The sequence below is a fragment of the Ceratotherium simum genome, chromosome 23 (genome assembly GCF_057802395.1).
Source record: "Ceratotherium simum simum isolate JZ-2026a chromosome 23, ASM5780239v1, whole genome shotgun sequence".
Lineage (NCBI taxonomy): Eukaryota > Metazoa > Chordata > Mammalia > Perissodactyla > Rhinocerotidae > Ceratotherium > Ceratotherium simum.
This window is the reverse complement of record NC_141922.1, coordinates 31,593,034-31,608,692: the sequence shown is the minus strand read 5'-3', so window position 1 is coordinate 31,608,692 and position 15,659 is coordinate 31,593,034. Positions and strand designations below refer to the sequence as shown.

Here is a 15,659-nt window from a genome sequence, read left to right as displayed (position 1 = left end):
AATGAAAAATCGCGTCGTAATTCTCCGCCTCCTGGTTGCAGGTCACGTGACCGCGTGTCCCCGCCCCCTCACCCCGCTGCCTCTAGGTTTTAAGAAGATGGCGAAGGTCTCAGAGCTTTACGATGTCACTTGGGAAGGTAACTGCGGGCGGGGCGGGCGCGGAAAGACCTTAAAGCTTTGGGAAGCGGTTCGGCAGTACCTGCTGCCCTCGTAGAGCTGGGTTCTCTGTCTCTCTTCGGCACTGGAGCTCTCACTGGACGGGCTGAGCTGAGGTGGTGGCTGAAGTGGAGGTTGAGGCTGACCCCTTCCTTGGCCCGGCCACCGACTGGAGTCTGCGGTGTTCCCCACCGCTTGTGCCCATCGACAGACTGACCGACCTACCTCCGCGCCAGTCCAGCGGCCCGGGGCAGCTTCCATTAGAAGGCGGGAGGGACCGGGAGCTGCTCGGCGGCGCGGAGGAGGCGGGATAGGTGACTGTTGAAGCTTCTTTGCGGCCAAGAAATGGAAGGCCTGTAAGGCATTTTTCTTAAGTGCTGTAAGGGTTACAACTCTGTATAGAAAAGGTGTGTAGAAGACCCATGAACAAATCTGATTTTTCTACATGCCACTTTACGTTTGGTTCTGTCTTAAAAGCTGGGTCTTTGATTTCTCCCGTTTTTAATTATTCCCTGTCGCACTGCCCCTCAAGAAACATTTACACATACAACACAACTTCCTTCTTACTCCTTATTCCTTTTCTGAAGGGGAGAAGAACTGGTTATCTTGGGCATGTGCTCGAGTGTGATGCACTTCTTTCCCCATCCTAGTTTCGTCTGAGATGGAGTGTGTTTTTTAAATCTTGAGGCAGCCAAACTTTGGACCAAGTCTGTAAGAGAGATTTTCCCTTCTCAAAAACTTTAGCGGGAGGCATGCTTAAGAGAGGAGCCTTGAGTTTCTCTAAGGCTTGAAGTTTGTGTAATTGAAATTCATATTCCCAGCATTTAAGAGTAGACTTCAATAGCTTATTTGTTCAATGACGACCTTCTTCGAATGTTTAAACAATGACCTGATAACATGTAGACTGAAAGTTATATTGACTGATGGTGAATAAATCTCTCCAGTATTACAAAGTTGCAAACATGTATGGGAAAAGCTAAAATTCTTTTATACTTAACTGAATTCAGTGATTTATTATTGGTTTTGTGGCAGCAGACTGTGGACCTCAGTGTTTCTGCGTGTATTGGGAGATTCCTTTATATTAAACCAGAGTGTTATTAGTGCTAGATCTTGGATATATCAAATTAACACACAGTCCCTAACTTCAGAGAGTTCACAGTCTAGTGGAGAAGACAGACCTGTAAATACATAGTTTTAAAAAACTTTAACCTGGATGGTAGATACTTGGCTGTTATTTTTAATGCTTTAAAAAAATGTCGCAAATATTTCATGCTTTTTAGAAAGTGCTATTTTGAAGATATGTTCAATATAGATATCTTAGATGATAGTATCATGTATAGAATCGAGTAGATGTGTAACTATCAGCAGACAAGGAGATTTAACTAAGTAACTTCGATCTTACCTTGTGGGCATTCTAAAGAGGAGTGATGTAATTAGATTTGGAATAATAAATAACTAATAACTACTTTACAAGTCTGTTGAGGAACAAAAGAGAAAACATGTTAAAGTGCTTTTAAACTAAGTGCTATATAAGATCTGGCTCCTGCCCATGTCTCCAGCTTTATCTTAGACTCTTCTCTCCCTCTATGAGCTGGCTAGGCTGGCTTTTGTTGAATTCCCTAAATATGCCATACTCCTTGTCTTAGGGCGAGTCACATGCTATTCCTTCCACTAGGAGTGTTCTTCCCTCGTTGCCCCACTCTTGTTCCCATTGTACCTTGTCATTTCTCAGAATTCCCCCTCGAAGGTTACATACTTCAGAGAGCCTTCTTTGACCACCCTACTCCCTACCCCTTTCCCATCCCTTCACCAAAATTTAAAAAAAAAAAGGAAAGAAAGCAATAACTACAACAAAAACAAGCAACAAAACCTACCCCTGGTCCTTAACTATGTGTTCTCATACTATTGAAGCACTTACCCAATTGTGTTAAGTTTTAAAATTTAGTCTCTCCTAGAATGGAGGGAGGGACCAGGCTTATGTTGTTCTACTGCCTGACATATGAGAGGAACTCAGTAATTATTTGTTGACTAAATGAATTGTTAATGAGATTAATAATAAACATCAACAAATTGTCACAAAAAAGATTATAAGTCATTTTTCTAGTGTTGGAATAATTTCTTTAGTATCTTAGGTAGACTTAGGCAACTCACTTAACTAATAGGATATAGTTTGCTCATTTGTATAATGAGGGTTTACACATTTCGAGAATTAAAATTCTCCTAGGAGTCTTTTCAGAAAAGAAGATTTTAGATTTTTCTTTCATAGACTTATGGTAACAGATTTTTAGGATGTAAGAAGTGACAGGAGGACTCTCAGGGATAGTTTTTTGTTTATATTTTTTGGGGAGGGAGTGTCAGTTGGGCATATATCTTTAAGAATTTCATTGAGGGGCCGGCCCCGTGGCGTAGCAGTTAAGTGCCTGTGCTCCGCTGCTGGCTGCCCGGGTTCGGATCCTGGGCACGCACCGATGCACCGCTTGTCAGGCCATGCTGTGGCGGCATCCCATATAAAGTAGAGGAAGATGGGCACAGATGTTAGCCCAGGGCCAGTCTTCCTCAGCAAAAAAAAAAAAAGGAGGATTGGCATGGATGTTAGCTCAGGGCTGATCTTCCTCACACACACAAAAAAGAATTTCATTGAATAGCACCATGAATTAAAGTCATAGAAATGGTTAGTTCAAAGAGTACAGGAGTTCTTGTGATAGGAAAACTTATCACATGATTATAAAAGACCTATAGTAGGTTTAACATTCTCCTAGTCTCTATTGGGCTCTATAAAAAAAGTAGAATATGTGATTTATTTATTCAGCCAGGTGAAAGTTATTAAGATTTATTATGTAAAGGAGTTATTACTTAGGGGTTTGGAGGTGGGAAGGAGAGTTGTAAGGAGGATGTAGTCAAGTTTCTTGAAAATAGGGTATTTGGGCATGATATGGATAGGATGCCTACCACAATGCCTGGCCTAGAATAGGCACTAGATGAATATTTGTTGAAAAAATGTTTATTAAAAATGTTTGAGGGAATTTTAGTTTTTTATGCTCACTGTCTCTACTTCCTCTGTTTTTATTCAGTCCTTCAAACAACCACAACTTGGTTTCTATGCCCTATCACTCCGTTTAGATTTCTAGGGAACCCTAATGCCAGGTCTAATGCATGTGCTTTGTACATTTGTACTACATTTGTCATTGCAGATCACTACCTGTATGAGAAATTTTCTTGGTTTCTTAAGAACATTAAGGTTCTCCTCTTACTTTTCAGACCTTTTCTTTGCTGAGTTCTCTACGTCCATTTGCTCCTCAATTTTTGGTGTCCCCAATGGTTCTTTCTTTAGCCCTCTTCTTTGGTTATGGTTATTATACCTGAGATCAATAGACTCTTGACTGATGCAGGCATAAGTGTTACGTGGTCTGTGAATTCCCTGAAATTATATGCAAAATTGAGTGTGTGTGTAAAAATGTACATATTTCTGGGAAAAGATGATTCAAAAGTCTCATCAGCTTCAAAGAGATCTAAAAAAGGTTAAATGTCTTCTATGGGCAACCTCATCCATACCTAGCTTTAAGTATTAGCCTATATGAACAAATATTTGAGTACTTTTCATCAGGTACTGTTCTAGTTCTTGAGGATACAGTGCTAAATAAGACAGGCAAGGTCCCAGGTCTCATAGAACATACCCTCAGATTTCACTTTTAAACTAAAGGTTCATATTTATGGTTATATATATGTTTTGTGAAGGTCATTTTTGCAAGGTAAGAGCTAGAAAGGTAGGTTGGTGCCTTGAATGCCAGCTTGAGTTGGGACTTTACTTTGTAGATAGTTGGGAGCCACTTTCCTATTTAAAAAAAAAAAAAAAATCACTGGCTCTTATCATTCAACTTAAAATGTAAATGTTGACATAGGGCAGGGCCTTTTCTTTTATAGGGATCCCCTGATTGAAATTCCTTGTCATCGTTAATAAACCATTTTCAGTTTTGCATTCTTTAACATGGAACAAGAACGTAAAGGCCCTTGTATAGCAGCTTCGGTGCACAAGTCTTTTAGATTTTTATTATTTTCCTCATTATATTTTTAATTAAGTCACCTTACCTAATGTGACAGCAGGTTTTCAAAGCTGTGTACCTTTATAAAGTTTTTTCATCCAGCTTTGTTTCATAGAAATAAGTCTGTTTTGCACTCAGGTTTTCTTTGGCTCATGTAATATTTAATTACACTGTATAATTACATGAAGTTTAACTGTCCTGAACAGGTTTGCATACAAACATAGCTGACTTTTTTTAATGTAACAACCGATGGAAGCAATTAACTAAGAGCTAGCTGATGAGGGCTATTAGCCTAGAGCTTCTAAAATGCTGCGGGCATCATTAGTCTGTTTTGCAGAAAGAAATTCTTTGAGTTGATTCTAACTAGATGATGGTTAAGAGAGTTTTTACTGAGCCTTATTAATCTCACCCGGTAATATTTTAATTACTTGTTTACATTCTTTACACACACACAGATCTTCTCAATCTTTCCATTGACCAGCATAGTGGTGAGAGTCAGAAAACAAGCTCTTGGTAAATGCTTGTTTGCTCAATGAGTGAATGCTAGTATATTAAGTTTGTTTATGAACTTTGATTTAGTATCTATAGTAATGGTAATAATAATAATGAAAATGGCTTACTAAATATTTTGTATACTCACTTAATTCTGACACATATCTTATCAGATAGGTTTTATTTCCATTTTATAGATGAAGAAGCAAACTAGCATTGTGAAGCAGCTTGTTCAAGATACCACAGCTAGTAAAAGGGAGTGCTGTGATCTGAGCTGCTCTTACACTGCTCTTCCTGACTCAGTTATTAACCAGTTAAGTTCATTCACTCAGCCTGCCATTCTATTGTTCTTGGAACATGACAGACTAGTTTCTGTCTTGATAACTTAGATTTGCTGTTTATGGCTGGCTCCTTCTCGTTCTTCTCTCAGCTTGAAAACCACTTTCTCAGAGAAGCCTTCTTTGACCACCCTTTCCAGAGGCTCCTCCTTCCCCCATCCCCTGACTTTATCACGTAGCCTTTTAATTTCCTTTTTAGGAATTATCACCATCTGAAATTGTGTGGTTTGTCATCTTTCTGCCCTACTAGAATGTAAGCATGAGTACAGGAACTTTATCTTGTTTCTTACTTTATTCCCAGATGCCCACATCAGGCTTGGCAAATAATAGGCATTCAGTAAATATTAGTTAAATGATGAATAACTCCAAAGGCTGTGGTTCCAATCATCACACTGTACTGCCCAAGAGGCAGTAGGAATCATTGAGTATCTTAAGAATTTGGGGTCCTAGGGCCTGGCCATTTCTGCCCAACATAGGCCTCCTCTAATGGGTCATCTTTGCTTTGGAGCTTTTCTCATTGAGTTGGCTGATACTTTGTCAGATCTAAATCATGATGTGAGTCTTTCTGTCCAAATGGAATGATAAGAGCTTAGGCTTGGATAGTAGCAGTGGAAATGGACTGGAAGCTATAAATCTTAGAAATATTTCAGAAGAATCACAGGACTTAGATACTGAAGGAGGAGTCAGAAACATTAGTGAGAATTGGAATCCTAAGTGGCATTAACAGAAATGTAAACATTGGGAAGGGAAGCCACATTTGTCAGGAAAAGATGACTGGTTTTCTGATGTGTGTTTGAGGTAATGATTTATCAAAGGTGCAAACATGTTTTCTTCAAGAGATACTTTTATTTTTACTAATTTTTAGATGAATGTTTTTAAGGCATTTCTGAACATTTTAATATGTGACAAATAATTTTATATTGTATCTATAGGAGTATCCAGAGTGTGACAGGGCCTGCTGTGTAAGTACAGTTTAAAGTGTTACGTGAAATGCTGCTTAGTTTGCAGAAGTTACATTTTCATACATAAACAGCATTCATTATCGTGTGTTCTGCTATCGTATTTTTATGTAATGTTGGTGACTGTGTGTTAAGACTGTTAATTCTTAGCAGTTATGCTTTAAATAAGTATGTCCCTTTCCTACAGTGGTGTTTTTCCACAATAAGAAATACCCTTGGCAAATTAACTCATACTGAATTAAGTATTCTCATACATATGTTTTAGTGTGTGTATAAACTGAAACCAAAGATTTATTTAAAAAGTACTTATTCTTAGTATGAGCAACGCATTCTATTCTATTTATTGTTTCATTTTTTTTCCCCCTCTAAATACTGTGAGAAGTCCACTAAATTGATTTCATACCCCACTAATGGTTTGCAATACACAGTTTGACAAACACTTCTGGAGTTTTCTGTGCATTAAAATAAATTAATCCTTCCTTTTTTTCATTAATTCTTTTCTTTCAGAACAGCTGTTTTCAACATCCTGAAACCAGTTGACTAGATAAATTTGTGGGACTATGAATAATTTAAAATTTATCTATTATCCCACAAGTATTGACCTTTTAAAGGAGTATGCTGGTTCATGTAAATGAATCTCTAAATGATACTTCAGAATATATAATAAAGTGAAGTAGAGAAAGTATAGGAATTGAGGAAGGAGTTTTGGAGTAAAGGAATCAGCAGAGTAAGTAGCAGGCATGTTTTCCCAACTTTCAGTAACCTCTGTCTCACCGCAGTGAAACCTAGGCCTCAAAGGAGTAAACAAACAGAATAATCATAGCCAATGTCTAAACCTTTGACCTTTAGCTCATCCCCAGAGCTTGCACAATTGTTAATAAAATATGCAAGCAAGCAGTGAGCTCCTTACTTACACAGTATATAATAAATGCCTTTGGTTTTGAGGAGCATGCTTTTTTTGGAGGATTTAGAGTAAAATGAAAAGTTTTAAGCCACCTTTGAGGAAGGAGTAAGGGAATAGCCTTTATTTCTTGCCAGAGGCTGAAACAGTTATCAGAGATTTTCTTTAAGATGAAGGTAATTAAAATTTTTATAGCTATACATTTTATGAGTGGTTTACCTAAATTATCTACTATTAGGAGTCCTAAACTCAGGTACCAAGCAGATGAGGATAATGTGTGAAATTGGGTGAAAGATGATAGTGGTGCCAATGAAGAACTGGTGAGTGCATGCCCTACCTAAAGGTAATCAAAATCAGATTAAAAACAAATAATCCACCCCCCCCAAACACTGTACTGGCCAAGCGATGTCTGAGGAGTCTAGGTTTTTCTTTGTATAACTTTCATCACAGACCTATAAGACAGCCTTGTGATCTTCTGTATTTTATAGCTGAAGTTAGAAAAGTTAAGTGACAGGTCCAGGATCACCATCCTGGTAAGTGGCAGTATTGGAATTTAAACCCAAGTCCTCTGACTGTAGATCCTGTACCCTATGTGTAACTTCATGCTCTAAACCAGGAATTGGCTCATTTTTTTCCTAAAGGGCCAGATAGTAAATATTTTTAGTTTTGTGTGACATATGATCTGTCTCAGCTACTGTAGTGTCCTCCCTTATCCTTAGGGGATACATTTCAAGACCCTCAGCAGATGCTTGAGACGTAGATAGTACTGAACCCTATGTATACTGCTTTTTTTCCTGTACATACATATATGAGGTGTGACAGCAAAACTAGCACGAATGTCTTTTCCTTCACAATTTCGTGGACAGAAGATTTGTTTTTATCATAGATCTTAGCAGTCTCAGCATACGATTTTTTTTCTCCTTATTGTGAAAAACTCACCTTTTCACTTAAAGAAAGCACTTTACGACTTCTCCATGGCATATCCAAATTGCTAGCATCACTACTCTTGTGCTTTGGGGCCATTATTTAGTAAAATAAAGGTTACTTAAACACAAGCACTGTGATACCGAGACAGTCAATCTGATAATCTAGACAGCTACTAAGTGACTAACGGGTGGGTGGCATATACAGCTTGGATACCTGGATAAAGGGGTGATTTACGTCCCTGGCAGGATGAAGCAGGACGGCAAGAGATTTCATCACGCAACTCAGAAGAGTGCACAATTTAAAACTTATGAATTGTTTATTTCTCGAATTTTCTCTTTAATATTTTTGGAACACGGTTGACTGTGGGTAATTGAAACTGAGGAAAGGAAAACCACGGATCAGGGGGGAGTACTGAATTCAGCTCTGCCATTGTAGCACAAAAACAGCCATAGACAACACCTAACTGAATAAGGGTGCCTGTATTCTGATAAAACTTTATGTACAAAACAGATGGCTGCAAAATTTGGCCCTGGGGCTGTGATTTATTGACCCCTGTTTTAAATCTCTGCTCTAAATGAAATATGAAGAGGAAAGCCAGAGATGGAGGGATTAGGAAAAGATAAACGGCATTTGATTTTATAGGATGTACTGTTGACCTGGGGAGAAGTTTCAAAGCCTCTTGGTTCAGAAACAAAAGAGAATTAACAGCGGATATGAGAACAGGGAAGGAAATAGAGGAAAGAATATTAATAATAGGTAAAGCTTTTTGAGCACATATTGTGCCAGGCACTGTTCTAAAACATGTAAATTAACTCATAATGCTTATTACCACAGCAACTGTATGATATAGGTATTACTCTTTTCATCTCCACTTTTTAGACAAAAACAGTAAAGTGCAAAGTGATTAACTCACCCAGTATCACACAGCTAGAAAGTGAAAGAGCTGAGTTTGAACTGAAGCAGTTTGAGTTTTGCATTTCTACTCTTAACCACTACACACTACTGCTTTTAGGTGGGTAGAAGAGAAAACTGGAGAAAGAAGATGAAAATGTAAAACTTGTGGAAATTTGAAACACAGGAAAAACCTTTGGATAATGAAAAGAATTGTGGGGCTAAATCGAAGTATGTAACACTTTAAAAATATCTTTGAAGGAGGCGTAACAATATATAGACTTATTTTATACTTTTACTTAAAAAAATACCTTGAAGTACATATTATACTCAATATGATTTTCTTTTAAAATTTAGAGCATGGATAAATAGGGAAATATTTGGGCAAAAGACCTCTTTGTTTTCCCCATTTAGTCTTGAGAAAAACTGCTTTCCTCTCCTAATTTTCCCTCTTCTGGTAGGTGACCCTTCAGGTTTTTATTTGGGGTCATTGGGAGTACTCTTTGACAGAGAAATGTATTCCCCATCCCTTTTTTGGGTTATATCAATGAAGAGTTAACCTGAGCTCCATTCTGCAGTGGCCTAAAAGAACTGCTTTGCATGCCTTCTCCCTCTCCCCATAATATAGGTGGGTTGGGCAATTTCCCACTCCCTGAGCACATCAGATACTTTCATTCCTCTACCATGGCTTATGCTCTTTTGCTCTAAACTTCATCTGACAAACTCCCTTTGAGCCTTAGGGCTTAATTCGTATATCACAAATGTCGTCTTTAACCTTTTATCCCTGCCAGGTGGAATTAATCTTTCCCTTAGCTTGCTCTCTTAGTGCTCTGAATATACCACTTTCTTAGCTTTTATCACATTATTTTGCAGTTTTTCTGTTAGCTTGTCAGCTTTTCAGACACAAGGAATGATTTTTTTTTTGTCTTTATATTTTTAGCATATGCTATGGAAATAATGTATTAATATATTTTTGAATGACTAAGTAGAAGTCATGGTGGATGTATCAACAGGTGAAAGAATGTTTTAAAAACTAGAGATTTCCCGGTAATACACTGTTAAAAAATGATTAAAGAAGACAATTTAGGTGATACAAACAAACTTTAACACTTCATAAAATAGTCTCCTTTTGGAGAACTGCAAAATGGGGCAAAGGGCAAGAAGGTTTTATAGGATAAGAAGTAAAGAACAAGTAAGAGACAAATAGAAAATATCTGATTGGCTGGGGCCACATAGTCAATTTTATTTGGGGTGAGAAGGCCTGGAGTTGGCTTGGCCTTTGGGGATTGGCTGACTGGGCATACTGCATTTCTGGTCAAGTGGAGCGTTTACAGGGACAAGAAGGTCATATAAGTTTCAGTTTGCTGATGTGGCTTCCTGGACAGGAGTGGCTCCATGTTGGGCCAAGAAAGTTATTTCAACAATATCTTGATTATGAATAAGCAAGAGACTGATGAAAAATTAAAGACTGTTGGTAAATGAGACATTTGACAAAAAAGGAGATGGGAATCAAGTTTTCTCTTTTAGTCTCTAGTTTATGGGCGGGAATTCTCCTTAAAGGCCTTTGCAGAGAATTCTCAATCTATTAGATTAAATGATAATTCTTGAATTCAAACAGTATACTTTATTAATTCATCTGGGCTAGCATTTCTTAATTTGGGTGTCAGGATATGGGCAGGGCGTGCAGTGTTGTGGAACAGATCTACAAAACACTGAGTAATTTATATTCCCAAGGCTCCTCTTCCTCTTTTAAAATAATCTCTCAGGTTGAAAGAGAATGTGGACTTCAGACAGTGTAAATGAACTATGGTATGGGGATGTGGTTTGAATGAGTTCTGAAAACCAAAGTTGTGGATCTAAAGATCCACGTAAAAGGTATATGTTATGATATAATAAGGAATATATATTTGGTCTTCATCCCTAGTTCCTGCACAGAGCTCCTAAACACTTGTAATTTGTTGAGTGGTAGGGTTGATAGCAACATGTTTTTTTAATAATATTTGGTCTTAATCCTAGATTCCTGACATAAGAGCTTCTAAGACCATTGGATTTTCTGGAGCGATAGGGTGCCTTTTTGTTTGCTAATGAGATGACTGACAGCTGGATAGCTTCAGGACTGGGCCTGGTCACGGGGAAGACCAAAAGCATGATTAAGTGTTCCAACTTTCAGTCCCACCCCTCGACCTCCCAAGAGAAGAGAGGACCTGGAGATTGAGCTAATCATCCATGATTTAATCAGTCATGCCTACAGAAGGAAACCTTCATTTGCCCCTAAACTGCAGGAGCTGGAGAGCTTCTAGGTTGGTGAACACATCAAGGTGTTTGGAGGGTGGCATGCCCGGAGAGGGTATGGCAGCTCCTCTACTCCCTCCTTCCATTTGACTGTTCCTGGGTTGGATCCTTATAATCTAGTAATAGTAAGTAAAGCACTTTACTGACTTCTGTGAGCCATTTTAGCCCAGTATAGGACCTGAGGGAGGGGTTGTAGGAAACTCCAACTTTACAACCCCTTGAGTGGGGGCAGTCTTGTGGGACTGAGCCCTTACCTCTGGGGTCTGATGCCTGTTCCTGGTAGTTTGTGACAGAATTGAATCAAATCGAATTATTGACACTAAGATGGTGTTCAGAGAGTTGGAGAATTGGTTGGTGTGGGGAACCTTCCCACGCCCACATTTGGTGTCAGAAGTATTCTGTGGGTAGAAACCAATCTTACTAATATATATTCCTTTTAAAAGTATGTTTACTGAACTGTGGATAAAAATCTGGATTAGATTACTGGTTAAACAGTAAATCCAATAGCTTTACAGATAGTATACTGCTACATTGTTTTAATCCTACTTAGCTAACCTCAGTTTTAAGACAATGTATTTAGTCAGGTTTTCATCATTGGATTTAAATACAATAGCACTTTTTTTTTTTCTGATTTCTGTTCACTAAGTGAATAGAATTTTGTTGATTTTTTTTCCCCAAAATGAGTTTTATATCAATGATTAAACGGGTGACAGTGTTGCTATTACATTCTTATTTTAAGTAGTTAAAACTTTATGCAAGCTATAAAATTTGATGAATTAGTTAATGGGGTAAAGCTTAGGGCTATATAGGCTTTTCTTAATGTGTTTTTATAATTTTATTTATTTATTTTTCCCCCAGAGCCCCATTAGATAGTTGTATGTCATAGTTGCACATCCTTCTAGTTGCTGTATGTGGGATGCGGCCTCAGCATGGCCAGAGAAGCGGTGCGTCGCTGCGCGCCCGGGATCTGAACCTGGGCCGCCAGCAGCAGAGCGCGTGCACTTAACCACTAAGACACGGGGCCGGCCCCCTTAATGTGTTTTTAAGCTGCCATTCTCTGAAAAGCATTTGTGTTTACTAATGCTGTTGCAGTTTAACTCTGTTTCTTGGGATCTTCATGTCAAGAACCATGTGTTTTAGCCAGGCGCAGGAAATATAGCCCCATGGTGGTTTTGGTTGATTTTCAGATTAGAAAATATTATACGGTAACAGTTTTATGAGAGATTTGAAATCATTTCCAGCAATCATAAGCTCTGTATTTTAAAACTGTTTAGTTAATAAACTTTTGTGTCAGAATTTCAAGGAAATTATGTTGCTACTCAACTTAAAGGTTTTTTGAACCTCCCAGTGTTTTATTTGGTAAAAGACAAAAGGTTTTCTTCCCTCTGTTTTTTTGTTTTTTGGTGAGGAAGACCAGCCCTGAGATAACATCCGATGCCAATCCTCCTCTTTTTTGCTGAGGAAAACCGGCCCGCGGCTAACATCCATGCCCATCTTTCTCTACTTTATATGGGACGCCGCCACAGCATGGCCTGAGAAGCGGTGCATCGATGTGCGCCCGGGATCCCAACCGGCGAACCCCGGGCCGCCACAGCAAAGCACACGCACCCAACTGCTGCGCCACCGGGCTGGCCCCCCCTCTATGTTTTAAAGGACTTCCCCGCTTTTCTTTCTTTCTCCTTCCTCCCTCCCTTCTTTCATTTTAAGTATCTTTTTATTGTAAAATAAAACGGAAAGAGAGAATTACACAAAACAAATTTATGGCTTGATTATTTATTACAAAATAACACCCTTGAAACCACCACCCAAGTCAAGAAATAGGGCTTTGTCATCCCTTCCAGAAGTTCCTTCCACATGCCTTATCCCAGTCACAACTCCCTCTCTTGTCTGTAACCATTATCCTGACTTTTCTAGTGATCACCTTCCTGCATTTTAAATAGTTTTATTCTCCGAATATATATATCCCTAGACACTATACGTTAGTCTTGCCAATTTTTATAAAGTTTGGTAAATTTTTTAAATCTCTTGATCTATAGGTTCCCATTCTCTCTCTTTGTTTTCCTTAAAGTTTATCTCTTTAACTTGGACCATTTGACATGTGGAGTTTTCCACTTTCTACATTGTCCTGATTGAATATTCATGGTACAATTTGGTATGTTCCTCTCTATTTCTTACAAATTGGCAGCTGGATTCAGAGACTGGATCAGTCTTAGGTTTTATCTTTTTTTCAAGACTATAGGAGGCACTTAATATCTGGCTCTCTTTTTCTTACATTAGCAGCTATTGGTGCTTACTGCCTATAGTAATTCATTGAGTTTGCGAAATGGTAAAATCCTAATTGTATCATTTCTTTCTCATTTATTAGTTGGAGTACTAGTGTAAAGAGACACTTCCCCTCGTCTGTTATTTGGTTATGCAGTGGTACATGTGTCATGATGAATGTTTTTTGCCCATTTTCAGTAGTGAATTGGTTCCCTGCCATCCTCTGAAGGTAACCAGTTCTTTCTTTTTCATATCATTATGAATTCATGGATTTAAACATATTTGATGAGTTTCTATCCATTACAATATTATCATTATTGAAACCAAAATTGTTCCCTCTTTGATGTGTGGGAACTCTTCAGTTTGACTACTGGGTCATTTTGACCTGACCCTGGTAGTCTTCCTTGATATCTGGTATAACAAGATGTTTCAGGATCATCATCCATTTCTTGCCCCATACCTGGAATCAGTTATTTCTCTAAGAAGTCTTGATTTCTTTTAGTGAGAAATGGTATTTCAAGACCACAATTTGGATGCTATTTGAGCTCATTACTATTGAATTGATGATAGCTAGGAAATGTGTGTGCCAGCCCTGGTAGTCTACTGGTTAAGATTCTGTGCTTTCACTGGTGTGGCCTGGGTTTTTTTTCCCATTCGGGGAACCACACCATCCATCTGTTGGTTGTCATGCTGTAGTGGCCATGTGTTGCTGTGAGGCTGAAAGCTATTCTACTAGTATTTCAGATATCAGCAGGGTCACCCATGGTGGACAGGTGTCAGTGGAGCTTCCAGATTAGGACAGACTAGGAAGAAGGACTTGGCCACCCACTTCCGAAAAAAATCGGCCGTGAAAACCCTGTGAATAGCAGCCGAGCGTTGTCTGATAGAGCAATAGAAGGTGAGAGGGTGGTACAGAAAGACCGGGCAGGGTTCCGCTCTGCTGTTCACGGGATCACTAGGAGTCAGAATCTACTCAAGGGCACTAACAACAAGAAAAGGAAATGTGTGTGTATGTATTTAAAGACAAACTACCTAATGAGTTCATATTGATACTTTAAATTCAAGAGTACAGAAGTTTATTTGAATTCCTTTTCTTTTACATCTGTGTCTCCTTTTTTCTACAAGAGACTTCTGATTCTCAAGGACGCAAGATGACAGGACTAGAATATCCCATAATTAGTCATTTTTTTTTACTAAAACTGCTAGAATCTTAGAAAAATTGTACTAATATTACCACCAATATCATTACTGAAGATACTAAAAGAATTTTTTTTGCATGTGCTATTATTCTCATCCATTTTTTAAATAGTTGTATTATATCGGCATTGTCAGAGCATAAAACAGATGTTCTCCTTCTCTTAGCTATTATCTAAGAACTAACTTTTAGTTCTACAAGTAACTAGATAATTAATGATCACCACAAATCCTTAGATTGATGTCTTTCTAGTCATTTTGGTTGTTTGAAACCTATCCTCTAGTAGGTTCCTCAGGAAGAGTGCTTTGGCACAATATTCTCTTAAGTTCCTGCGTGTTGATCACAATTTGTGCCCTTCATACTTGGAACTGAGTTTTGCTGAATATAAAATCTTTGGCTCGTGCTTTCTTTCATTGAGTATCTTAAATGTGTTTATCTGTTTTCTTCTGGCATAAAACATGGTTGTGGAAGAGTTTAATCCTCATCTAAACCTTTCCCTTATAAGTCCTCTTCTTTTCCTAGATGTACAAAGGATTTTCTTCCTCTTAAACTCCATTCATTTTACTACTATATGCCTTCATTTTTTTTTTTTAAGTAGCAAAATTACTCTTTATTTAGTAATAACAAAAACCCAACTCAAATCAGCTTAACTCGCTCATGTAAGGATGAAATCCAACTTACTATATGCCTTCATATTGGTCATTGTGGGTTAATATTCTCAGGTAGATGGGATGTTCTTTCAATATGTAAATTCAAATCTTTTTTTATACCAGCAAAGTTTTCTTGAATTACAGGTTTTAGTGTTTGTTCTATTGCTTTGCTTGGATTTTCTTCTTCAAGGACTCCTTTTCTCCATATGTTGGATATTCTTTGCCTGTCTTCAATATTTATCATTATTTTTTCCATCCCTTTTTATCTCTTCCTTTAAAAAATTTTTCTTTCAGACAAAGACAAATACTGTATGACTCCACTTATATGTGGCATCTAAAAAAAAAAAATCAAAAAGCCAAACTCATAGAAAAAGAGATCAGATTTGTGGTTACTCGAGGCAGGAGGTGGAAGGTGGAGGAATTGGTTGAACGTAATCAAAAGGTACAAACTTCCAGTCATAAGATAAGTACTGGGGATTAATGTACAACGTGATGACTATAGTTAACACTGCTGTATGGTATACTTGAAAGGTTGCTGAGAGAATAGATCCTACAA

The 15,659-nt window shown here is 38.1% G+C and overlaps 1 protein-coding gene across 2 annotated transcripts in view; it reads left to right on the top strand.

The window, feature by feature from the left end:
- Nucleotides 1-67: 67 nt before the first annotated feature.
- The window catches only part of EMC2 (ER membrane protein complex subunit 2), a 51,796-nt gene continuing 36,204 nt past the window's right edge, over nt 68-15,659 (top strand). For both annotated transcript variants that reach the window (XM_087447545.1, XM_004431261.3), the window contains exon 1: nt 68-137. In XM_087447545.1, coding sequence (XP_087303671.1) covers nt 98-137 — 40 coding nt within the window. In that variant the 5' untranslated portion in view covers nt 68-97. The remainder of the gene's footprint in view (nt 138-15,659) is intronic.